At 40.7% G+C, this 27,166-nt stretch overlaps 1 protein-coding gene across 1 annotated transcript in view; it reads left to right on the top strand.

Moving 5' to 3' along the window:
• The window catches only part of SORCS1 (sortilin related VPS10 domain containing receptor 1), a 321,747-nt gene that overhangs the window by 165,036 nt on the left and 129,545 nt on the right, over window positions 1–27,166 (top strand). The window contains exon 6 of the mRNA XM_035028687.1: window positions 17,194–17,258. Coding sequence (XP_034884578.1) covers window positions 17,194–17,258 — 65 coding nt within the window. The remainder of the gene's footprint in view (window positions 1–17,193; window positions 17,259–27,166) is intronic.

Genomic DNA, 27,166 nt, shown 5'->3' with positions numbered 1-27,166 from the left:
TCCCTTTTTATTTCAAAGTAATTTTACAATGAAAGAAGAGTTGCAAAGAGAGGACAGAGAGTTCTCTTATGATCTTCAGTCAGCTTCTCGTAAGTTAACATGTTTTATAACCACGGAGCAGTATTTACAACTAAGAAATTAATATTGGTAAAAGGCTGTCGACTAAACTAGAGATTTTATTTGGATCCCTCCAGGTTTTCTACTAATGTCCCTTTTTTTCTGATCCAGGGTCCAATCCAGAATCCCACATGGCACTTATCTGTCTTATCTTTTAGTCTCTTCGGTCCTCAGTCGTTCATTATCTTTGATGACCTGGACAGTTTTGAAGCATACTACTCAGATATTTTTAGAATGTCCCTCAAATTGGGTTAGTCTGATATTTTCTCATGATTACAGGGTTATATAGGTTGTTGGTAAGAATATCACAGAAATGATGTGCCCTTCTCATGATATCTTATCAAACAGTACAAGATATCAATATGTCTTATTACCAGTGATGTTAACCTTGACCACTTGATGAAGGTAGGGTCGGCCAGGTTTGTCCATTGCAGAGTTACTGTTTTTCCTGTTCCATATGCTATTGGTTAAATCAAGTTACTAAGTCTAGTGCATACTCAAGGGAAAGAGAATTAAGTTCCAACTCCTGGCAGGAAGAGTATCAAAAATTGTGTGAACATATGTTAAAAGCACCACAATAATTAATAAATATTTTGGGAGAGATATTTTGAGGCTATGCATTTTGCCCACTAATTTCCATATTCATCAGTGGATCTTGCCTGTCGCAGTGATTTCTGTGGTATCCTAATGGAAATTTTCTATTTCCATAATTTCCTATATGTGTATTAATTGAAATTCTGTAAGGAATAACTGGCCCATCTTGACCAATTATTTATTTATGCCATTGGTTAGTTGGTCAGCCAACAATGTGACCAGAAAAGATGGTGAGTAAGCCCAATTCTGGATTCTGTTTGTTGTCTCTTCTTCACCTCAGGTACCTCTGTGCCCTCACTCTGACCTCGTGGGCCCATAATTCCTATTAGATGTTAGTATGCCATTTAGGTGCCACCTGCTAATTAAGGGCACGATCTGTCTGCCTAGTAAAATTATTTTTAAAGAAATATTTTAGGGTCTGACCTGAGTTGAAGATCTCAGAAGGAAATGGATTTTCCTAGTGATGGAGTCCCTTTATTGGTCCTAGAGGAGAGGATATCCCCCTTCCCCCAGCCCCATAGTCCCGGGCTCTCCCCAGTTTGTTTAGTTGGGCATCTCACACCACCTTCACTATCAGGAGGGTGACTTGGAGGTACTCACCATTACACACACACACACACACACACTCACACACTATTCCTCCCTTTCCCCATCTTCTTTGTCCTCACCAAAGAAAAAAGCAAGGTTTGCTGTTCCCCACCCAAAAACAAACCTCTATGAAAGGGTAATGACCTCTTGTTCAACAGTGATTTTAATTCCCAAAATGGGCGCCTGGCTGGCTCGGTCGGTAGAGCTCATGACTCTTAATCTCAGGGTTGTGAGTTTGAGCCCCAGGGTGGGTGTAGAGATTACTTAAAAAAAATAATAAATAAATAAAATCATTAATTCCAAAAACAATTCAGGTTCCAAACTAACCAACTAAAAATATGTAAAAAAGACAGCACAAGAAGTGGGTAAATATCCTCAACAGTTTAATCCCTCTTATAAATGAAAACTTGCATAAAAACATCTCTATAGATAAAAGTCCCATGATCCTGAACAGGCATTCTATACAAGAAAAAAAGAGAGACAACATAAAAATGTTGAATCTCACAAATAGGAAATAAAAATTAAAACAAAAAGGATATAAAAATTAAAAAGGCACGCCTGGGTGGCTCAGTCAGTTAAGCAACCTTCTTCAGCTCAGGTCATGGGATAGAACCCCGCATCGGGCTCCCTGCTCAGCGGGGAGTCTGCTCCTCCCTCTCCCTCTGCTCCTCCCTCCCCAACTTGTGCTCTCTCTCTCTCAAATAAATAAATAAAATCTTTTTTTAAAAATTAAAAAAGGATATGCCATTTATTAATCTGCCAAAGGGATAGTTTTTTTGAGGAGATAATACTTAGCCTAAGTGAGGGCTTGGGAAATGGACATTCATCTGTTCTTAGCATAATTTATATAAACTTTCTGGAGGACAGTTCGACAGTTTATCAGGAGTCTTAAACAAATGCTCATTCTCTTTGTGTTAGTGAAATTCCCTCTTTTAATAATTCTGCCTGTTGAAAAACTGAGAGATAAGAGAGACATGCAAATATTTACCTGCAAAGATAATCAGTGCAGTATTATGTGTAGACACTACCGATAGTCTGTGGTCAGCCTGTCAGTTAAGAAAATTACAGAATATTGTACAGCTGGCAAAACAGTGCATTCCAGCATTATAGTATGTTATGCTCTGTTAACGGTATGATGCAAAAGTTGTTTTTTGAAAAAGGAATGCCTACAGAAACAGAAAAATACTCTGAAGGATCGATGACAAAATGTTAAAGGTGATTGTTTCCAGATGGAAGGACCATGTGAATGTTTTATTTTCCTTTTTATACTTCAGTCCACTTTCCATTGTATTTTAAATGAATACGTATTATTTTTACAATTAGATTTCTTTTTTTTTTAAGATTTTAGTTATTTGAGAGAGAGCACAAGCAGGGGGAGCAGCAGAGGGGGAGGGAGAAGCAGGCTCCCCACTTATCAGGGAGCCCGATGAGGGGGCTCGATCCCAGCACCCTGGGATCATGACCTGAGCCGAAGGCAGACGGTTAATGACTGAGCCACCCAGGCGCCCCTACAATTGGATTTCTAAAAGCAGTGTTATTTCAAAAAATGATGCCAATTATAAGAATAATAGAGCAGTCAAGCCTATTTTCCAGCTGGCAGAATTTGGAATTCGGGGTGGATGGTGGTGGGAGATGAACAGGAATGGGACCTGCAGCATAGCTCCCTAGGAGGGCATCTCTTTTCTCCTTTCCCTCTGGTTGTCCTCCTCAAATCTCTACCCTTTCATCTACCTCTCTTTTTCTTCTTCTTTGTCTGCTCTTCCCCATCTCTCTTCCATGGCCTCTCCCTTCTCCTCCTCTCCTTCCCCTCCTTCTAACTTCCCCTCCCTGTCTCCCTCTCTTCTCTTTCTGTCACCATAAGATGTTTTCGGTGAGAACTTAAGAATTTGCATCCATACTGGAGTATTAATTTAAAAAAAAATTAGAAGGTATGTTTTACATTTTCCATCATCACAGTGTTTCCTTGGCCAAGCAGTTAGTACGAGTTCAAAGGCACACTGGCATGGCCTTCAAAGTATTTTCACAGGATATCATCACTGAATTTGCCCAGTTCCAAATCCCTTGACACCTTGTACTCAGCACTCCAGAAATTCTTTGTGAATAAGCAAAGTACTGAGGAGAGTAACTGCTGTTTGACACCGCAGGAATTTGTGCTCCTGCTGTGAGGGTGAATCTGATTTCTTCCTTATCTAACCTCTCCTTCTCTGTCCTTGCTCCTCTCCAGGCTTTACTGACTGGGTCACTTTCCCTTCTCCACTGGGGGGCTTGTGAGCTGTGGCCTCTTGGGGTGTTTTTTCCACAGTATCAATACCCAGCAACAAAACAAGAGAATGTCGTGGTTTCATAACAGGTTCAAAAAGCAGAGCAGAGCTCTTTGAGGATGGTTAAACCAGTCTTAGGTGAGGGCCGGGGACCTGGCAGTCCAGTGTGGAGACTAACACTGTGTTTCTCACAAGGGTCAAAATTTATTAGTCATTTTTCACCTTCACACTTACAGGCTCTGATATTTGAGGATCTAAACTAAACTTAGTTCCAGGCTATTTCCAGACTCCCAAGACAGGGCACCCTCCCAAATATGCCCAGGCGCATGCTACCCTAATGCCCACCACACATGTTTCCGCCGGTCGGGGTTGCTATAACAAAATACCACAGACTGGATGTCTTATAAACCACAGAAGTTTCTTTCTTACAGTTTAGGGGGCCTGCAGTCCGAGATCGGGGTGCCAGTGGGATGGGGGTCTGATGAAGGCCCTGTTCTGGGTTGCATGTGGTTGGTTACCTTCTTACTGTGTTCTCACATGCTGCAGTGAGCAAGGGGGCCGTCTCTGGCCTCTTCTACATGGGCACTCATCGCCTCCCTAAGACGTCACCTCCTAATCCTATCTCCTTAGAAATTAGGTTTCAGCATATGAATTTTGGGGATACACAAACATTTAAGCCATAGAAGCACATGACCCTTGTAGGATGTCAAATTGAAGTTTCCCATCATTTCTCCTGACCTTTTTGGTGTAAGACACATACATTATCTTTTGAGTCATACTGTCTTTGCTGAGACACTAAGGAATAAAAAGAAAATGAATTTTTTTTCATGAGAAGGATCATTGGAGTGAGTCAAGAACCTTGGTTAGTAGTTCCAACCTTGATGCTCTCTGAGTGATATGAACTTGGACAAGGTATTTGCTCTCTTGAAGCCTTGATTCCCTTAACTGTGACATGTGGTGTTTGGACTAGTTAATCTCTAACAGACTTTTCATCTCTAAAGGACCCCTTAATTCATACTGTTGACAATAGTGATGCTGCACCTATTCTTCCTTTTACTCTCCACAACGTTTTTATTAGGTCTTATTATTAATATCCTTTTTACAGGTGATATATGGAGCTGTAGAAAAATTAGAGAGCCTAAATTCTGATCTGATTATATCATTTATTAGCTGTATGCCCTTAGGCAAGTGACTTGCTTTCAGAGCTACCACCACCTTTGTTATCTTGTTATTATTTTTCCTCAATTTGTGTCGTGTGAATTTTGTAGGCCCACAATAGGCATTCTTATCCACGTTGTTGACAGTTGATGAGCAGGATGCCAACAAGAGCACAGCCCTGCAAGCCCTGTATGATATCAATCCTACACTTAATAGATGAACACCAGCCTTTGATTAACACCATATGACGTAGTGTTTTTGAGGTAGTTAAAGCTTCTTATAGTTTGTATATATTTTTTTCTACATAACTTTTAGTAAATGTTGTTATCACCACCTGATATATATTTACATTTATTTATACCTTCCCTGTCTTCTGTATGGAAATGGAAGCTTCATAAAGTGCAGGGATTATCTTCTGTTTAATTCACTCCTAAATCCTCAGCACCTTAGAATTGCCTCTGGCATATTGTCTGTATTCAATAAATATTTGTTGAATTTATTCATTCATTCATTCATTAAAAAACTTAATTGAGGATCAGCTGTCTGCCCTTCTGGGTGTTAAATATTAAGGATAACCCAGGGATCCACAGTTTAGATCAATAGTCTCCGTGGGGAGGTACCTGCAGCAGCAGGTGTGGACAAGATGATTCATTGAGATGTAGGCAGAAGATACTACAATTCCTGTTGTGGTTTTTTTTTTTTCTTTTTTTTTGCTGTTTTACTTTCTATTTTGTGTATGTTTTCTAAAGTTAAAGCATAAACACCCTAGTACGTTTCCTCAGCTTACAACCAATAAGTCATCATATACTGGCATGTGCTCATTTTCATTTTCCCTGCTTGGTATGTTCAAACCAAAACTTTGGAGATTGCTATTTTTGGAATTCTCTTATAGAATATAATTTCTCTGGGCCAAATTTTCTCCAGCAGCAAAATGCTCAGGTTTTAGTCCTTTAACATACTACCCTCTAATCTGAAGCTCTTTGTCCTTAACAGAAAAGGAAAGAAAGGGGTAAGTGGTGAGGTTCTGTCCTCTCCTTGTCTTCGTTTACCCTGGCCCCTTTGGTCCCAAGCCGGACGTCGGTCCACACCTTCCTCCTCTCAGCCCGAATTTAAGATAAACACAAACACACACCTCCTGCTGTCCTTAGCATTGTCTCTTGCTGCCAGAGCTGTTCCACAGCGTTAGCTTTCCAAGCACTTGTTTGTAGTAAGATGGTGGCAGAGTTGCCAGGAGTCTGAGGTTTGACATATTCCAGGTCTCCTCTCCATACTAACTATGCTCATTCCTCCCCACTACCCCTTTGTGACTTGCACACATTGATTATATGTCTCCTCACAGACTGTTTTCCAGACTGAAGAAACTTTCTTGTTGTTCATAACAGTACAAATTTATTAATATTAATTATAAGAGTAATGCATAAATGCATTGCAAAAAATTTTAAATTACTGACAAGGGTAATAATCTCTTTGTCACCCCCAATTCCAAAACCTCTCAGAGATGGCTACTATTATGAATTTTCTCTTTGTATTTCCAGTGGGTTTTTTTTTTTTTTTTCATTTATTATACATTTTTGCTTTGGGTCAATCAATAGACGATAGACAAATTGGGCATTCTAATTTAATAAATTGCAAAATAGTAGAGATCTATACCATTAATTTTATGTCCTGGCATGGAACAGTCTCCAAGGTGGATTAGAGTAAAATTAACAAGTTGCTAAAAATGCATTTTTATGATAGCAGTACAGTTTAAAAAGATAAAAAGAAGCCTTATTAAAAAAAAATATTTCGAGCCACTCCTTTACCTCAATCCCAAACTGTTTGATCATTTTAAATAGATTTATCTTATCCCATTGGCACAATAATTTCTGTTTGGGGCCTGGGCCGGTGATCTGGTCATCTTCCCTGGTGCCTCTAGATCCCCTCAATCCTGTATGCAGGAAACAACGAAGGCAAGGAGAGGGGCCCAAACAGTGGGGAAATAAGAAGAAGATGGGAAGTGAATCCATGGTTTTAGAAGTAAAGCCATTATATGAGAGAAGGGGAAAGTGGGGGAAGGGAGAGCATTGTAGCACAATGGCTTGTCCTGACCAACTTGGACCTGGTCTTTCTGATGTCTGAAGCAACATGTTGCTTGTTGCTCACTATGGCTCTTGCAAATTTCAGCTTTGTTTTCTACCATGCGCTTTGTTCAACAAACATCCTCATCCCCTTATGTATTCCTTCATTCCTGAGCTTTATGTATTCCTTCATTCTTTTTTTAAGATTTTATTTATTTGAGATAGAGTGAGAGTGAGCGAGTGAGAGAGAGCATGAGTGGTGGGGGTGGGCAGAGGGAGGGGAGAAGCAGGCTCCCCACTGAGCAGGGAGCCCAAAGTGGGCTCAATCCCAGGACCCTGGGATCATGACCTGAGCCGAAGGCAGACGCTTAACGACTGAGCCACCCAGGAACCCCTGTATTCTTTCATTCTGAGTCAGATACCCCATTCCTCACTTTGCTCCTATAAACAAACACACACACACACACGCACGCACGCATGCACGCATGCATGCCCACACGTGCATACTCACATACACTTTGTTGCAAACATCACCTAATTCAACAATTGGGCTTCTGGCTTAGGGGGAGTAAGGATGGCAAAATGCAGAATTTGTTGGGCCTGAGGATGTTGGCCATGCTGATTCTCAGTAGCCATTATGCATTTAAGAAACTAAGCATCTTTTTGTTTTTTGTCTGTCTATTTATTTATTTGTAGTGGCTATCTTTGGCTCTGGGAAACCAGTGTGACATTGTGGAAGCCAGAAGAAATCAAGCAAGCATGTTTCTTAGGACTAAGACAGAGGCTAAAATGACACTCAGTAGCTTCCCCCCCTCCCCCAGCCCATTTTCCCCAGATTTACAGGAGATGAGACCTCTGAATAAGCTGCTTTGTTCTAGAATAAAAGTTACTGCATTAGCCAGGACTCTCCTGATGACCTGTGTCTTGACAGCCTAGCTGTGAGGCCATGGGAGAGGGGAACCCTTGGCTACAGAAGAGGAAGTCAAGGGAGCCAGCCACTGGTACCAGCCAGCTTTTGCTTCTTCTCGAACAGATAGAACCACTTGCTTCTAGGGGCTTTGTTTATGGAGAGAGCCTGTGGGAACATGATCCTCCTTCTAAAAAAAAGAAGACAGATGTGTCCAACTCACCAGCCCCTTTTACTCTGCAGATCCCTGTTCTTTCCTCCATATGCCATTAGCTGCCATTCTGAATCTGAATAAACAGGTGCTATCCTGGCATGGTATTTATTTTTTAATACTTGCTCTGAGGTTATCTCTGTCAGGACATTTTGTGGCTCTGCACCATCTATGTGGCACTGTATTAAACTGGTATAAACTCTGACGAAATGCCAGGAGAATGATGAACTAGTGACATTTCTGAGTTCCTCTGTAGAAAATGTCTACAAAGGCTGCATTTGGCTGATCACATTTCAGAAGGCTGACTCTGCACAGCTCATATCATGGTGCACTATATCAGGGTGTGATTGTTTTATTAGCATTCTTGACTCCAGTTATCCTCGGATTTTGTTCAGAAATGGCTGCTATATGTGAACACCAGCTTAAGATACTGGAAGCAAGGATGAGTGATGCTGGCTTTGTCTTGTTTTCAACAACACAACTGGATCTAGCCTAGCCTGAGGGCCTTCACCATCTACTTTCTGTGCACAGGGAGTCTCACACATAGATGGGGACAGAAGTTCTTCTTTTTAGCTATTTATAGCTTCACACACTTAATGTACTTCAGTAGCATTTCATGGCTTTTAGGATCAAATAAAAAAACCTTAGCATGATGCACAGGGTGCTTCATGATTGGACCCCTGCCTAACTTTTTATTTTATTTTCTACTGCTCTACCCTGAAAACATTAGATCTACTGACTTGCTAGTATACACCTGTCTGGGCATCCTCTCTCTGACCTGCGGCCTCTTTACTTGCTATTTATCTCTAAATAGAATATTCTTCCACCCCTTCTGTCCATTGATCATGTTATTGCGTATCCTTGAAGATTGAATTCATTTACCCTAAAGGATTCCCGGGCCTTCCTTCTCCCACAGGTTTCTATCTGCAAGTGAAAGGTCATTTCTTCTATGTGTTCAAGTAGCACCTTGAATATGAGCCCTCTTGTTACATGGGGAACTGTAGAGCTCCTCCTTAGTTCTAAAGCTCTTAAGGACAGCCTTTATTTTTATTACATATTAGGGGCTTGGAATGTTTCACTGAATAAAAAAAGTGATTTTATTTATTCATACATTTGATCTCTGGGCTGTTGATTTTTTTTTTATCTTTTGAGTTATGATGATAAATCATGTTGATAAATCATTTTGGCTAATGGGGTACCCATGAAATCTCAAGAAGCTTTTATTACCAACATTAGCTTTAATTTTCAGATGGGTATTTACATTCCCCACCTCTCTCCTAAAATGAGAAAGGGAAAAAAAAGAGAGGAAAGAAATCGGCTGCATTTCTGAACCCTTGCTACGTACAAGGACTCTGATAAGTGCTTTAAGATATATATTCTAGGAAAACTTATTTTAGCCTCATTTTATCGATTTAAACAATAATAAAAGCACAGAGATGTGAAGTAACTCACCAGATTTCACATATACAAATACATTGATAAATGCTTGCATGTTGGTTATATACTTCTCCTTTTTCCAAAAGCATTCAGTAAACATTTATTGAGTAGTTGTACTTGTCATGCATGGAAATGCATGGCATGGAAATACAGAAAGATTTGAGCTTATTGGTCAATAAGAGGGGTAGACAGATAAGTTACCAATTGAAACATGGCCTAGTTTATGCTATGCACAAGTATGTGCATGATTCTAGAAGTCTCAGAAGGAGTAACCAATTTAATCTAAGTGACATCTTCACTGGAAAATCTGTTTTCAACTTCATATATCTGCTGCCGAGACTTTAAGAGTGCACAGACTGTAAGAGTTAAGAAGGCATGGGGAACATATATCTTTTAGAATTACTGTTTTCTTTTTCTTGGGGTAAATACCCATCAATAGAATACTGGATCATATGGTAACTCTATTTTTTAATTTTCGAGGAATCTTCATTCTGTTTTCCGCAGTGGCTGCACCAGTCTGCCTTCCCACGAACAGTGCACAAGATTTCTTTTTTTCCACATCCTTGCCAACACTTGGTATTTCTTGTGTGGTTTTTTTTTTTTTTTTTTTAGCCATTCTAATAGTTGTGAAATTTAGCAGCATTATTTATACTAGCCAAGATATGGAAGCAGCCCAAGCGACCATTGATAGATGAATGGATAAATATGTGGTACATATATACTATGGAATTTTACTCAGCCATAAAAAAAGAAAAGAACTGAAATCTTGCCATTTACAACAGCATGGGTGGATCTAGAGTGTATAATGCTAAATGAAATAGGTCAGTCAGAGAAAGGCAAATACCATATGATTTCACTTATCTGTAGAATTTAAAAAAAACAAAACAAATCAACAAAGAAAAAAGAGACAAACAAACAAAAACCACTCAAATGCAGAGAACAAAGTGGTGTTTGCTAGAGGGGAGGTAGGTGGTAGGATGGGTGAAATAGATAAAGAGGATGAAGCATACATTTATCCTGATGAGCACTGAGAAATGTATAGGATTGTTGAATTATTGCTTACAAAATGGAAAAAAAAATACTAAAATAAAAGAGTTAAGAAGGCAGAATAAGGGTAAGAGGGAAATCCAGACAGAGACCCAGTACATGCTAAGGCATGAAGACTTCCCTGCCCTTCTGTAAAATTTAGTTCAAGAAGGGAATTCATTTTCTCAAATAGGCATACAGGCAATATAAAGATACCGCCACCTATTGCCTTTTTATATAATTAAAAGATCCTGGATCAAAATTTTTCATCTCATAATACAGAGAGGTTCCTCTGAGTCCCAGAATTGAACAACCCAATATATCAGATATTATAGTAGATACTGACCAGTGTAAAAATGTTGTCTATATGTTTACAGGGGAAACATTCTTCTCTGTGCTCTGGTAAGCACGGAGAATTTGGTGATAAAAAACAGAGCACCTGCTTTATGGGAGCTCCATGAACTAAAAGAGGCATTTATGCAGAGAGATCGAGCAAAACATTATGAACCATGACAGGGATACATACATACAGGGTAATCTGGAAGCATAAAGCAAGGGTGTCCAACCTTTTGTGCTAAATACCAAAAGTCAGACTTACTATCATGATGGACAGAGATACATGAAGCCATTCTTGAGGTCTCACTCTGAAAAGAAGATCATCAAGGGAACATTTGGATTGAATTTTATGTTTATGCTATTTTTATTTTTGAGCCTTATTGAGGTATAGTTGATGAATAAAATTATAATATATTTAAAGTATACAGTGTTAATGGTTTCAGAAACATATACAGTGTAAAAGGATTTCCACAACCAAGTTAACAGATCCATCATCTCCTATGTTTACCTTTTTTCTTTTCTTCTTTCTTTCTTTCTTTTTTTGTGAGAACACTTAAGTTCTATTAACAAATTTCAGTTTACAATACAGTATTAATCAACTATACTCATCACCTTGTACCTTATTCATCTTATAACTGAAAGTTTGTATCCTTTTACCATCCTGTCCCTGTTTTTTCCTCCTGCCAACCCCTGGCAACCACCTGTTAACATTATTGTCATCATTAGTAAGCAAAGCACAGTAACTGGTCTTTTTTTTTTTTTTTTAATGTTTTATTTATTTATTTATTTATTTGACAGAGACACAGCGAGAGAGGGAACACAAGCAGGGGGAGAGGGAGAAGCAGGCTTCCCGTGGAGCAGGGAGCCCGATGTGGGGCTCGATCCCAGGACCCTGGGATCATGACCTGAGCTGAAGGCAGACGCTTAATGACTGAGCCACCCAGGCTCCCCTTACCAGTGCCACAAAATAAAAGCAGCGATAATTCTTTATGATCTGTGACTGCAGATCTACAGGTACTCCCAGACTACCAGGAAAAGGGGTGAGCCTAACCGCCAATAAAAGTTGTTGGAAACATTGTGATTTGACTTTAAAGTTTTAGTTTGTTGTTAAAATTGTTTTACTCCAGATAGGGGCAAAAAATTTTAGGCAGTGTAAGGGGAGTTGGTTAGCCACAGTAGACTCTAGAGAAGCAAGGGACTCTGTTTTGTTCCCGTGTCTTTTTGTGAATTGATAAGGGTGGAAACATCACTTGAAACAATAGCTCCTGCCTTTAGAAATAACAAAAGATCTTTTTTTAATCCTTTTTTTTATTATGTTATGTTAATCACCATACATCATTAGTTTTGATGTAGTGTTCCATGATTCATAGTTTGCGTATAACACCCAGTGCTCCATGCAGAACGTGCCCTCTTTAATACCCATCACCAGGCCAACCCATGCCCCCACCCCCTCCCCTCTAGAATCCTCAGTTCGTTTCCCAGAGTACATCGTCTCTCATGGTTCATCTCCCCCTCCAATTCCCCCCCTTCATTCTTCCCCTCCTGCTATCTTCTTCTTCTTTTTTCTTTCTTCACATGTATTGCATTATTTGTTTCAGAGGTATGGATCTGTGATTCAACAGTCTTGCACAATTCACACTGCTCACCATAGCACATACCCTCCCCAGTGTCTATCACCGAGTCACCCCATCCCTCCCACCCCCCACCACTCCAGCAACCCTCTGTTTGTTTTCTGAGATTAAGAATTCCTCATATCAGTGAGGTCATATAATACATGTCTTTCTCTGATTGACTTATTTCGCTCAGCATAACACTCTCCAGTTCCATCCACGTCATTGCAAATGGCAAGATCTCATTCCTTTTGATGGCTGCATAATATTCCATTGTATATATATACCACTTCTTCTTCATCCATTCATCTGTCGATGGACATCTTGGCTCTTTCCACAGTTTGGCTATTGTGGACATTGCTGCTATAAACATTGGGGTACATGTACCCCTTCGGATCCCTACATTTGTATCTTTGGGATAAATATCCAGTAGAGCAATTGCTAGATCATATGGTAGCTCAATTTTCAACTTTTTGAGGAACCTCCATACTGTTTTCCAGAGTGGTTACACCAGCTTGCATTCCCACCAACAGTGTATGAGGGTTCCCCTTTCTCCACATCCCCGCCAACATCTGTCGTTTCCTGACCTGTTAATTTTAGCCATTCTGACTGGTGTGAGGTGATATCTCATTGAGGGTTTAATTTGGATTTCCTTGATGCCAAGCGATGTTGAGCACTTTTTCATGTGTCTGTTGGCCATTTGGATGTCTTCTTCGGAAAAATGTCTGTTCATGTCTTCTGCCCATTTCTTGATTGGATCATTTGTTCTTTGGGTGTTGAGTTTAAGAAGTTCTTTATAGATTTTGGATATGAGCCCTTTATCTGATTTGTCATTTGCAAATATCTTCTCCCATTCTATTGGTTGTCTTTTGGTTTTGTTGACTGTTTCTTTTGCTGTGCAAAAGCTTTTTATCTTGATGAGGTCCCAATAGTTCATTTTTGCCCTTGCTTCCCTTGCCTTTGGCGATGTTTCTAGGAAGAAGTTGCTGTGGCTGAGGTCAAAGAGGTTGCTGCCTGTGTTGTCCTTTAGGATTTTAATGGACTCCCATCTCACATTGAGGTCTTTCAACCATTTTGAGTCTATTTTTGTGTGTGGTGTAAGGAAATGGTCCAGTTTCATTCTTCTATATGTGGCTGTCCAATTTCCCCAACACCATTTGTTGAAGAGACTGTCTTTCTTCCATTGGACATTCTTTCCTGCTTTGTCAAAGATTAGTTGACCTGGGGCGCCTGGGTGGCTCAGTTGGTTAGGCGACTGCCTTCGGCTCAGGTCATGATCCCGGAGTCCCGGGATCGAGTCCCGCATCGGGCTCCCTGCTCGGCGGGGAGTCTGCTTCGTCCTCTGACCCTATCTCCTCTCATGTGTTCTCTCTCTCTCATTCTCTCTCTCTCAAATAAATAAATAAAATCTTTAAAAAAAAAAAAAAAAAGATTAGTTGACCATAGAGTTGAGGGTCCATTTCTGAGCTCTCTATTCTGTTCCATTGATCTATGTGTCTGTTTTTGTACCAGTACCATACTGTCTTGGTGATGACAGCTTTGTAATAGAGCTGGAAATCCAGAATTGTGATGCCGCCAGCTTTGCTTTTCTTTTTCAACATTCCTCTGGCTATTCGGGTCTTTTTTGATTCCATACAAATTTTAGGATTATTTGTTCCACTTCTTTGAAAAAAGTCGGTGGTATTTTGATGGGGATTGCATTGAATGTGTAGATTGCTCTAGGTAGCATTGACATCTTCAAAGTATTTGTTCTTCCAATCCATGAGCATGGAACGTTTTTCCATTTCTTTGTGTCTTCCTCAATTACTTTCATGAGTATTTTATAGTTTTCTGAGTACAGATTCTTTGCCTCTTTGGTTAGATTTATTCCTAGGTATCTTAGGATTTTGCATGCAATTGTAAATGGGATCAACTCCTTAATTTCTCTTTCTTCTGTCTTGTTGTTCATGTATAGGAATGCCACTGATTTCTGTGCATCGATTTTATATCCTGCCACTTTACTGAATTCCTGTATGAGTTCTAGCAGTTTTGGGGTGGAGTCTTTTGGGTTTTCCACATAAAGTATCATATCATCTGCAAAGAGTGAGAGTTTGACTTCTTCTTTGCCGATTTGGATGCCTTTTATTTCTTTTTGTTGTCTGATTGCTGTGGCTAGGACTTCTAATACTAGGTTGAATAGCAGTGGTGATAGTGGACATCCCTGCCGCGTTCCTGACCTTAGGGGGAAAGCTCTCAGTTTTTCCCCATTGAGAATGATATTCGCTGTAGGTTTTTCATAGATGGCTTTTATGATATTGAGGTATGTACCCTCTATCCCTATACTCTGAAGAGTTTTGATCAAGAAAGGATGCTGTACTTTGTCAAATGCTTTTTCTGCATCTATTGAGAGGATCATATGGTTCTTGTTCTTTCTTTTATTTATGTATTGTATCACATTGATTGATTTGTGGATGTTGAACCAACTTTGCAGCCCAGGGATAAATCCCACTTGGTCGTGGTGAATAATCCTTTTTTTTTTTTTTTTTTTGGTGAATAATCCTTTTAATGTACTGTTGGATCCTACTGGCTAGTATTTTGGTGAGAATTTTTGCATCCGTGTTCATCAGGGATATTGGTCTGTAATTCTCCTTTTTGATGGGGTCTTTGTCTGGTTTGGGGATCAAGGTAATGGGGGCCTCATAAAACGAGTTTGGAAGTTTTCCTTCCATTTCTATTTTTTGGAACAGTTTCAGAAGAATAGGTATTAATTCTTCTTGAAATGTTTGGTAGAATTCCCCTGGGAAGCCATCTGGCCCTGGGCTTTGTTTTTTGGGAGATTTTTGATGACTGCTTCAATTTCCTTAGTGGTTATAGGTCTGTTCAGGTTTTCTGTTTCTTCCTGGTTCAGTTTTGGTAGTTGATACATCTCTAGGAATGCATCCATTTCTTCCAGGTTATCTAATTTGCTGGCATAGAATTGCTCCTAATATGTTCTTATAATTGTTTGTATTTCTTTGGTGTTGGTTGTGATCTCTCCTCTTTCATTCATGATTTTGTTGATTTGGGTCATTTCTCTTTTCTTTTTTTTTTTTTAATGTTTTATTTATTTTTTCATGAGAGTCAGAGAGAGAGAGAGAGGCAGAGGCAGAGGGAGAAGCAGGCTCCCCACCTAGCAGGGAGCCCGATGCAGGACTCGATCCAGGACCCTGGGATCATAACCTGAGCCGAAGGCAGATGTTTAACCATCTGATCCACCCAGGCGCCCTCTCTTTTCTTTTTGATAAGTCTGGCCAGGGGTTTATCAATCTTGTTAATTCTTTTAGAAATAACAAAAGATCTTAAGAGACAACTGCTCTTATTGATTTGGGGCCATGAGCACATGGAAAGATGCAACTGGATGCAGGGTACTTATTTCATCTCGCACTGACACTCACCATGAGCCAAGCAGACAGGTCTGCGTGCTAGTTTTTACCATTGTGTTTCTGCGATGCCAGCCTTCTGGGAATCACAGGTACTAGTCATTTCAAGGAAGAAACTCAGGGTAGCCAGCATAGTGGGAGGTGAACAGCATGGAACTACCCACTAATAATTTATAAAAACCAGTTAGCTGCTGAGATTTCTAGCTGGAAGGCTTTTAAGGAGCTTGTTTTTTTTTTCTTAATCTCCTGACTGTGGCCTCGTCAGAAGAGGTCGCCTGTGGATCCAGTTGGGGCTTCAGTGTGAGAAATGGAGAGCCACCCTCCCTGGACCAGCAACTGAAGTGATGGTTCAGATTATCACCGACTGCCCGCATTCAGATTCCAAGGATGTGGAGTGTCCCAGTGTGTGTCCTCTGGCTCTTTGGGGAAAATTATCAAACCCTTATTAGAACTTTTCGGCTGTCGGAGAGAAGAAAGCAGGGTTTAGTGTTTTGAGCATAGACTCTGAATTTCAGGCCATGTATCAATCAGAAAAAAGTTACTGACAGTGATAATTGGGCCTTTAGGGGACTTCTTAAGATGAAGAGAGACTAAGCTAGCTATGCCTCAGACTCTTTGAGCTCAGAAAATGAGTTCAAATAAGAAGAGTTCTGGGAATGCCCTTAGGACAATGATTAATTTACTTATTTCAAAGAGCTTACAGACCATTATATACTCCCTCCCTCCGTTCATTTCCTTCCTTCTTTCATTCAACATTTGACTATCTATTATAGCTCAGGTAACAGAATAATTATTTTCTACTTAATAAGGCTTACTAAAAGATTATGCTAGATAGTAGGTGCCTCCAAGGCATTTTAAATAGACTTTTATTTTGCTTTTATTTTATTTTACTTACACATACGGTTTCAAGCACCTGCCGTGAAGTGTGGTGCATTTGCATTTTCCTCTCACACTGGTTCAGCGATACAGAGCATGGTCCCTCTGTGCCATACTGGCCCCTGCATCGGGTGGGGTCACATGATATGTTCATAGTACGTAGGATAGGGGGACCTAGTTCTGCTAATTTCAAATGAAAAAATTAATTAGATCAGTTTGCTATGGAAATCACTTTTCAAGCAACCCAGCTAAAGTAGCCTGCCTGGAATTTGCCTGGTGTGTCTTGGAAGTCTAACATATTGTTAGTGAGATTGTCACAGGAGGACATCCAGGCCATGTGTAGGACTTATTTGCAGATCGGAGCTAATAACACGCAATATCCTCATCAGTAGCCTGACCTTCATCAAATAAAGATTTCATTATAGCTTTTATTTGAAGTGGAAATTTTACTGTCAGGCTATATAAATAAATACAGCAGATATATTCCAAGGATTGTGGTGTTTAAATCCTGTGAACCTCAGTAGTCCCTGGACTCCACTGAGTTTCTCTGAGGCACATGTGAAGTCATTAATGTTGGTCTTCCTTTTCCTGTTTCTCCTTTTTTTTTTTTTTTTTAGGTCTGTGATGGGGTCAAATAAGGAACCAGATCTTGTGCATCTCGAGGCCAGAACTGTAGATGGTCGTAAGTAATTCGTCTTCTCCATGATGTTCATAGTAATACTAGTTTTCCCAATCTGCCATGAGCCGAGTCTGTGTCTAGGGAAACATAGCAGCAATAGTTCAAGTCCTTAGTAATCCAGAGTTGTCTTAACAATTTCCAACATCTCTCATCCAGCCAAGGTGTTTTCCTTTCCAGGTAATGAGGAAATGCCCCCGTTTCTTATTTCTGAAGTGTTTTTGTAGTTATTGTTATGATTATGTTTTTGCCGCTGTTTTGTTTTGATTTGTTTTTCCGGTTTCCTTATTTTAACAGATATAGTTTCAAAAAAACCATAGAATAATATCAGAACCAGAGAAGGCATCCATTTCTTAGGAGAGTCTTTCTTGAACTCCCATTCTAAACAAATTTCATATTTTATTTGCTTTCATTCTGTGGTTATACTGGATGTTATCTTTGGGGGAAGCCAAGAGAAGGGTACAGGGCAACTCTCTATACTAGTTTTTGCAACTTTTATGTGAGCCTAAAATTATTTCAAAATAAAAAGCTAAAAAAGTAGAAATGGATGTTTACGTCTGAACCATCCATAGTGATTAATTACAATGAATTGGCCTCTGGGTTCTAGGATAGGAGGGGCCGTGTGCATCTTCAGTCAATATCACGTCTCCAGCACATGCCACATTGTCAACATGTAGATGGGGCTTAGTAAATATTAGTTGAGTGAGTGAATACATAGTTGACCAATTGTCAGGGTGACCAAGTCACTTACTAAGTTGGAAAATTTTAGGGCATTGCACCTCAAATCTGAACATAATATGGCCCAACGAGGGATCTTGTTAAAATGTGGATTCTGATTCAACAGGGGCTCAAGAGTCTGCATTCCTAATAAGTTCCCAGACGAAGCCCAGGCTGCTGGTCAGCGGAACACATTTAAAGTAACAAAGTCCTACAATGAAAAACTAATGAAAGAGCTTTAGGGTCTGTCTCCCATGACTGCACCTCTTGTTTAGGAAGCGCCGGATGGAATTGGTAACATCCCAGATTGCTTTCATTTTCAAGCTTTTGGGGATAATACCACTTCTGGCTTGTGGCATCTAATGCACATAACCCCATATCCTGAAAACAATAAGGCCGTCACTTTCCCTGATGTGCACGTTTTCTTTCACCCAACATTATTCCTATGCTCCCTGCAGCCATGAAGGTTGATAATGCCAAACTGTCATCTCGGGCTCAGCTTTCACATGGCATGAAATAGATCAGTTCTAATTTTATTTATTTTATTTTACTTTTTTGCAAAGGCAGCATCTTCAGAAACTACCCAAGAGTGAAAATTCAATAAAGGGATTTAATTTGAAAAGTTATCCCTGTCAAAACAAAACAGAAAAAAAAAATTACCTACCAATTGAAATAAAGGATCTAGGCATAATGCCTGACCTGACTGGGTATTAAAAAAAGAGATTTTTTTCAGTATCATATCCAGTCCCTCTTTTTATCTTTTTCTCTCTCTCTCTTCCTTCCTCTCCCTCTTCCTTTTTCTCAAGGTACTTGGTAACCAGGACTCCAGGGCAAAGAAACAGAGAGGAAGAGGAGAGAAGGAAAGAGCACAGAGAGATCAGAGTAGTAAGGTATTAGCATATGTAGTGGAGACTGTATTTATTAAACCCAGGTTCCAGGCTGGTGGTCAGTTGCTCCAGGAATTCTAATGTCTGTATGTCACTTCTCTATTTTCTGATTGAGATCCTTCTTGTATTTCTATCCCTTCAGTAGTATTCAGGACAGAATTTAAGTCTGTGGAACCCATTGTTTATACATCTTGTAGAGTATGTGCCAAAATAATACGATATTTTGACTTTGGATAAGTGATTACTTTCTGATTTTAATGGATTCAGGAATTCTGTTATTTTGACACAGGAACAAGCCCTCAATAGCTTATTTGACTCATCCCCATAGGGTGGTTTACAAAGTTATTCAAAGTTCAATTTTAGTCTCATTTCACATTTCCCTAGATTACACTTTATAATTGATTTCTACTTCACCTGAAGTCTCCAGAGCTCCATAGCTGAGGGCAGGTAAGCTCTGGAAAGAGCTTTTTTTTCCTTGCTCTGCGACAGTCTATGACTACCATAGACATTTCTGCCACTGTGCTCTGGGATCTGGATGTCTTGTAGTTTACACTGTGACAAGGATGTTATTCTTCCTTGCATTACCTCTCTGCCTTGGGAGGCAGGCAGGGGAGAGCAACCTCAATTACCATCAATCACAGGAATTATTATTGGAAAATTTTGAACATGTTTATTGGATGTGGCATTTGTTATTGGCCCCTGCATTTAACTGAGGACAAACTGACAGGTCCTCATCCCAGAGACAAAGATTTTACTGTTTGACTATCGTGTGCGTGTATGAATGTGCATGCACTCAGGCATCCTATACACCCAGTACATTAAAACTGCTGCCCAGTGCATTAAAACCATAAAAAGGAAACCTATTCTAATGATTCACCTAATATAGGTGCATTTCTGTATATGTATGTAATGTATGTAGTTAGAAAATGTTGACTAAACTGCTGGATTGAAAGCTTTGTGTAAAGCCATATCTCATTTTATTTTGATTCTTTGTACAAACAAAGCTCAGAGACTGACCCATTTGTTGACTTAATACATAACCTTATCTGTGTAAGCATGTCTTCTTAAAGAAGGGCTTTAACCATAGGGTCTACAGAGTCCTGAGGGCTAATGGATAAGTTTAAGAACCTCACTAACTCCCTGAAATTGTGTACTGCATGTTACGTATATGTGATTTTGGAGGAAAATAATGTAACTGTGATCAGAATTCTTCACATGGCAATTACATAGGAATGCAGAGTTCTCTATGCACATGTGTAAGTATCATCTTGCAAGAAAACCTGCAGTATCAGGTTTGACCTTTATCACTCCTCCCTCTGACTTCTGAAATGAAAGGCCTGGTCAGTGACATGACTATTTCCATACTGGTGGTGATCCATGCTAACACGGATAGGGAACAGGGGACAATTACTGGGCTCATTGTCTATTTGCATGAGTAAGTAACCTTGTGACAACTTGCACAAGGACTAATCTCTTTCACTGGGGAGAAACAACCTTGGCCCTTTAATCAACTGTGAAAATGATTGTCCAAAAACTCTTGCTGAAATGAACCACAGACTAGCATTTTACAAGCTGAAATAAAAATCAGAGGAGAGTCACAACTTTATATAACCACCTTCCCACAAATTCTGGTCTTGGGTGAGAACTGGACATCCCATTCTACTTCCCATTTCCCAGTGCTCCAATTGACTTGCATATTGAGTGGCTTGCCTAGCAACATCTGAATAGAGGGAGCGTGGGTACAATGCTGAGGGGCTGGGATGGAGACCTCAGTTCTCATCAGGCCTCAGTAGGTGACCTATGGAGTGCTTTCAGTTCTTCCTATAGAAATAGATTACTTTTATAACAACAAGAGTAGCAACAATGACAATAAAAAGGATAAGCCATACTCAGGTGCATCAAGTGAAAAGTAAAATCCACTTCTTGACCTTCATTCCCATTCCCCAGAGGTACTATGTTTTTTGGGGTTTTTTTATATTTCTTCTGCATTTTTACCGAAATTGTTTGGGCTTACACAGGTGAATATGTATGTGAGTACAGATACATACACATTCACAAATGTTCGTGTTGTAAAACCATTATGCCAAATTCACTGTTGGGGAACACAATAGCAAGTTACAGTTTTTCCATATCAGTACATGTAAATGTAGCCACTTCGTGACCGATGACTACAAAAAAAAAAAAAAAAAACCCACAGACAAACCCACTTTGTGCAGTCAGCTGTGCTCTTGTTAGCCCTTCTCTCATTAATAGACCTGTAGGGGTTTGGCTCTTTCATATAGTGCTAATACATCACACACAGACACACACACATTACTGATTTGGTTAGTAAGCATTCGGACTTGTGCAGGCAGTAAGCACTGCTGGGAAGAGAAATTATTGAAGGCAAATTCCGGGTCTGAGAGTGTGCACATTGATATACAATGATACACATTGTATCCTTGTTACATTGTCCTCTGAGATGGTCGTATCATTGCACGCTGTCAGTATGATGATGCTAGGATGCTTGTGTTTGTAAGCCTTCAATAGCCTGAGACGTTATCAAAGATTTTTTAAACATAACCCATCTGATGAGCAAAGAGCTATATCCTTATTGTTTTCATTCTCATTTATTTAATCACGAATGAGGTATTTTTATTTATTTTTCTTGGCTATTTGTATTTCCTCATCAGTGCACCTTTAAAAGATAGCAAATCTCTTTGATGTTCCGGAGAAGATGAACACTTTGGCATTTCTATACAAAAAAAAAAAAAAAGTCAAACTGGCCACTCCCACTCCAGTGAAGGTCCCAGCTCTGGCCCACCAACTGGCATTATTTGACCCCCCATTGCATAACCTTTATTTACCTTCTTTTCAGTCAGTTTAGGAACAGTTTCTGGGGTGGGACCTGGGAAGAGGCTAGAAGTTTCCAGTTCGGGGAGGCTGCAGGCTCCGATGGCACCCTCCTAGTCCCCAGCATGCTGAACAAGCACCTCTCCCCTCTTGCCTGTGCCCACAGCAGGCATCAGGGACAAGGGTGCGCAGGGGCACCTTGCACTTGGCTTTTTCTCCTGGCTGCCTCCTTCTGACCCCATTGTTCATATTGCAAAAGCCGCTTGATTTCAACCCCTAGTGATTTCAACTTGGCCTTTCTGATTTAGTAGTCTTAAAGACAGCCCTGAAAACCAACCAGAAAAGCATGCAACACGGTAACACAGGCCTCCCCACACAGCCGTGAAAACCTGACAGGAACATGCAGGAGCGGGCCCCCCTGGGCAGCTTTCAGAGTGGGCTCTTTGTACGCTTCTGTGCTACTTCCCTTGCATGTTGTGTGCCCAGCAGGCCGGGAGGAGGTCTGTGCCCTTACTTCTCATGCTCAGGAAGAGAGGACAGAGTGTGCAGGAGAAGCCCGTTTTCCCCTGGCCCTCACTCAGTGACAGAGGTCTGCATCTCTCCTGGGTTTTCAGGATCCCCCAGGACATAGCAGCACTAGTCCATATAACATGGATGGCAATTTCTAAGTGTCTGGAAAATTCCTAATGCTTCTTACTCCTGCTTCCAAAAAAAAAAAAAGTGTCCTAATGGTCTTGGCACTTGCACATTCCCTTCCTGGGTCCTGTATGTTCCCGAGCGCAGTGAGGCTAGTACTGTGCATTATATTCGTCCCATTCGCCTGGTGCTATGTAGTACTAGGTACTTTTCAGCTGCATGACTTGCACCGATTCTTATAAGTAGGCTCTGTTATTATTTTTCTCATTTCAACTTTGAGGAAAACAAGGCTTTTAGTGATTAAATGTTTTGGCCGTTGCCTCAGGGCTAGAATTGGAAGCTCTGTCATTCATTCATTCAGCAGATACTGTTGGACCTGTATGCTGTGCTGCATCCTGTCGTAAACACGGATGGGAGATAGGAGGGAATGCTGCAAAGGCCCTGCTCTCACAGTTTCCCTTATAGTCAGGGGAGACGTTCTAAACGTGTGTATAATGCCAAGTGGGGCTAAGTTCCAGGAAGTAAAACAAAGCAGAGCAAGGGGAATAGTGATTGAGGGGGAGGGGAGGTCAAGGAAGGAACCTCTGATAAGGTGGCATTTGATGTTTGAGCCAAGTCTTTATGGAGGTAAGGGAGACAGCCTGGTGGAATAGCATTCCAGACAGATGGAACAGCGCATGCAAATGATACGGAGTATGGCCATGCTTGGCAGGGGCCAGGGGATAGCAGGAAGGCCAGCAATACGGATGGGACAGGCCAATGTGTCATCTTTGTTCATTCCACCATGAAAGGCAGAAATTGTACCCTATGGGTCTTGGTTGAACATTGGTCATGTTCCAAGTATGATATTTGGTATTGAGGGTGATAAAAATAGAAAGTAAGTGAAGAAATAGTGGATTGACCATACCCACATGCCTCAGAGGCAATCCCTTGAACTGACTCTTTGTCCCGAAATTAATCACATAACATGTGAACACATCTAGGCAGACATTGTACACCCCTTCCCCAAAAACCCTGGAAAAAATTCTGTGTGCTTTTCCCCCATGCACCAAACTGCTTTCATTTCTCCCCTTCCTCTCTTTCTCCTTCCGACTTTTATTCCTGCTTTTATTCCTTCTGGTTTTCCTACCATTTGGAAAGTTGTTTGAACAAATGTGCTTCGGTGTGGCCTTCTAGATAACTTTGTGTCTTTTCTCAATTAAACTGGATTTCCAGTGTGGTTTTCCCACAGAACAGACAGGGAGCATTCCTCAGACACATCTCATACCCTCCCCCTCATGCCTCTGTGCTCTCACCAGTGTTCCTTCTTTCTGGAGTCATCCTTATCACTCACCCTATTACCGTTCCAAGCAGCCTTCCAGACTTTTCTCAGCTCCTCCACGAAGCCTTCCACAGGTGTCCCCGCCCTACCCCCACACAGGTCATTGTTCCCTCTGTGCACTAGAGTGAATAGTAAAGTGGTCTCTGTCCCCCAAAGTACTGTAGGCCAGGGAGGCATAACAGGTCCACAGTTGTGTGTGATGCAAAGTAAAATAGCTGCAGTCGAAGAGAAGTCCTGGCACAAAGTAGACCATCTGTGGAAGGGTATAAATTTATGTGTCCCTCACCTGTGGGGTGGGACACACCTGATCCTTCCTAAGGTACACTCACCACACTGCACTGTAGTTGGCAAGTGATGTTTTGTATTAGTATTAAATTATTATGTCCTTAGGGCCTCTTTCATGTCCCTAATTTCTAGTCTTGTGCTTGGCAAAAAAATTTATGATCTCAGAACTTTTCCTGTAGTAATCATGGCCTCCTAAATGTCAGAAGGCTAGCCATAAAAGACAACATTTAGAAAGTTATCCTGGACCAAAATCAAGAGATTTCATAGAAGAACGCAATGCCACAATGTCATTATATTGAGGGAGAACATTTGACCTAAGTTTATAATTTTCACGGAAATATATTAAACTTAGTCTTTTCAGGGGCCACAGCTGGAGTCTCAGCTTTGCAGATGTCAATTTCTAACTGGTACATGCCGCAGAGGGTTCCAGAACCCTGATGGTAATGAAGTGTACATGAGCACAAGCATGTTGACGTGTGTGTGTTGGGTGTGTGTTGGGTGGGAACATTTAATATGAAGGTTCTAAAATAATAGAACAACATAAAGACCATAAGGAAGATATATATGCAGATATATGGGCTTTAAAAACTGCCCCGTCTTAAAGTTGAAAATAAGTGGGGGATGGGGAGAGTTTCAAAGTGTTTGTGACTGCCTACAGAGTTTATGGTTTTGTTTAAAATGAAACATTTATAATATTAAGGTATATGAAAAGATTTGGTGCCAAATAAATATTTGTTGAATGATAAAATCAGTGGTAGAGTCCTAGAGATCTGTGATGCATTTCATTTACTAGCATTTGAGCTTATACAGATCTCATCCCTAAGTCTGGAGTTCTTCATCTGTAAAAACGACCACTTTCTGGAATTTTTTTTAATAAAGTTTAAAAGAGAAAAAGCATGCAATTCATTTAGCATGGTTCCTAGCCCGGAGGAGAGGGTTGCTCTGGTGGTTCTGGGGGTTAATGCCGCTGCTGCCATCTTTGGAGAGATTCTGGGGAGAGGTCAGCCTGAGCCTCAGGAAAAACTCCATAGAAAAAAGCCCAGGATGTATTTGGATGGGGAGGCAGGCAAGGGAAGGGCAGTTCAAACCAGAGGAACCATCTGAATGAACATAGGGTGTCAGCCAGGAATGAGCGTGCTGTTTAGAAATTGCAGAAGCCCTGATGATACAGATTTACCAACATGACAGAGGTTTATTTGTTAGTGCAGGGGTGGGAAGCGGACAGGTTTCAATGCGTATAGTAAAGACCTGTCGGATGTTAAAGTGATAGTCTGATTCTTAACATCCTTTTTGAATTGTAAAGTTCTAATAACCCTCATTACATAGAGGAGAAATCTGAAGCCTAGCTCGCTCGGTAAGTGACCTTCTCTGAGTCACACAGCATGGTGCAGACAGACCTGAGACCTAGAACATCACCCCCAGCAGAAGGGCGCACTTGCAGAGCAATGTGGCCGCAGGCTGGCTGGCCCCATGTGCTGGGCTCCCGCGCGCCTCCCATGTCCTCCCCATAGCCGAGCTATTTGCCAGGTCTGCCCACTGACCACTGCCTCACACCATTCTCTATTAGTTATGCAAGGAGAATATTTTTCACGGTGTCATTAAAAAACATTACTTCAAGAAAACAAGTCTTTAACCCGAACCACACATTGAACATGAAGAAAGCTACTGTGTCAGGTAGAAGTATCTGGAGTACTTTACAGTCGGTTCTGTGAGACAGTAGGCAGTACTGGTGAATAAAGAGAGATCACTCAGTAGCAGCCCCAGCTCCTTTCCTGGAGCACAGACTAGCCCGGCACCAGACTCTTTGCCTTTCATGACTGAGCTCTTCCCTCGTCACGGCCGCTGGAAAGATGCCTCGCACCCGTTCCCGTTTTACAGATCGGCGTTGAGAGAGGTGCAGCCACTGCTTAGCTTTACCAAGCTAGCAGGCCTTGAACCTGCGTTTAAAGCCCTGTCCCTCTGCTCAAAGCCTGGCCCTTGAAAGGCGGCCTTTCTCTAGATCACAGATTTCACAGGGGTGGGAACTGCATGATGCTAAGCAGCAACTGTTGCAAAGAGTGAGGGTGCCTGCGAAGAGCTCACAGGGCCCTAATTATCTATGGCAAGGAAAACATCTGTATGGGGAAAGTAATGAAATTAATTCTAAAGTCTAGCAGTTGCATGCATTAATTGACATTAATTAATGCCAAATTACAAGATACTTCCTATGGAATCGCATCATACACTCACTAGAATTGAATATGGAAAGAGTTCATCATACTTAATGTTATTACAGCAAGCCCCAAGGAGAATAAGAGTGATTGGTCCCTCATTATGAAGTGCAGCCAATTTCTTTCTGTTTCCATTAGAAGGAGAAAGAGAACAAACCAGGAGCACTTTACCAGGGGCAGGCAGCTCAAAACTGTTCATTTCCCCTTCAGCTTGCAAATTTCACTTTGAGCCACTCTAAGCAAGAAATGGTTTTAAGACCTCTACCTGGGGCTTTCCTTGTGTCACCCAGTTGAAGCTTCTGTATTTCTTAGCCCAAGGACAGGCTCATGGCATGTATTGCTCATAGTGCTCCACCTCAATATGTGTCATGTGGAGTAAGATCGAAAAGCAGAGGAATTAGAGATGGTTCTCTAAGTCTTGAGAGACAGATCTCACAAGCCTACCGTGCACCACACCCCCTCCACCCCTGGGCTGAGAGATGCCGACTGGGGGATTTGCATACAGAGTAGTCTCCCTCTCTCACATCACTGCCTGTATGTTACTGTTGACATCTCCTATATATCTTTTATTCATTTTTCTAGTGCAAACATACATATGTAGGTATCTATATATACAACTTGCCCAGAATCTGGTTGATGCACATGTATTTTGGTAACCTACTTTTAAAAAACTTTTATTTTAGAATAATTTTAGGTAAACAGAAAAGTTACCAAGACAGCAGTACAGCTTTACCTACCTTCTCCTAATGTTAGCATCTTGAACAACCAAGGTCTGTTTTTCAAAACTAAGAAATTAACATTGATACAATATTATTAATTGGTAACCTGTTTTTATTATATGAAAAGTATTAAGCACTTCTGTACATACTCAAATACTCTTTAGAAGCATGGTTTTAATCACAAACTGTACATGTTCTGAAGTTTTCAAAAATTATTCCCCCATTTTTGGCCATTCTTTTCTCTTTCTATTATAAACAACACTGATGAATATTGAAATAGCTAAATCTTTGCATAGATCATTAATTA

This window comes from Mirounga leonina, unplaced genomic scaffold, assembly GCF_011800145.1.
Source record: "Mirounga leonina isolate KUSES-001 unplaced genomic scaffold, KU_Mleo_1.0 Mir_114, whole genome shotgun sequence".
Taxonomy (NCBI): Eukaryota; Metazoa; Chordata; class Mammalia; order Carnivora; family Phocidae; genus Mirounga; species Mirounga leonina.
Note: the sequence above shows the minus strand (reverse complement) of the source record. Positions and strands in the feature narration are given on the sequence as shown.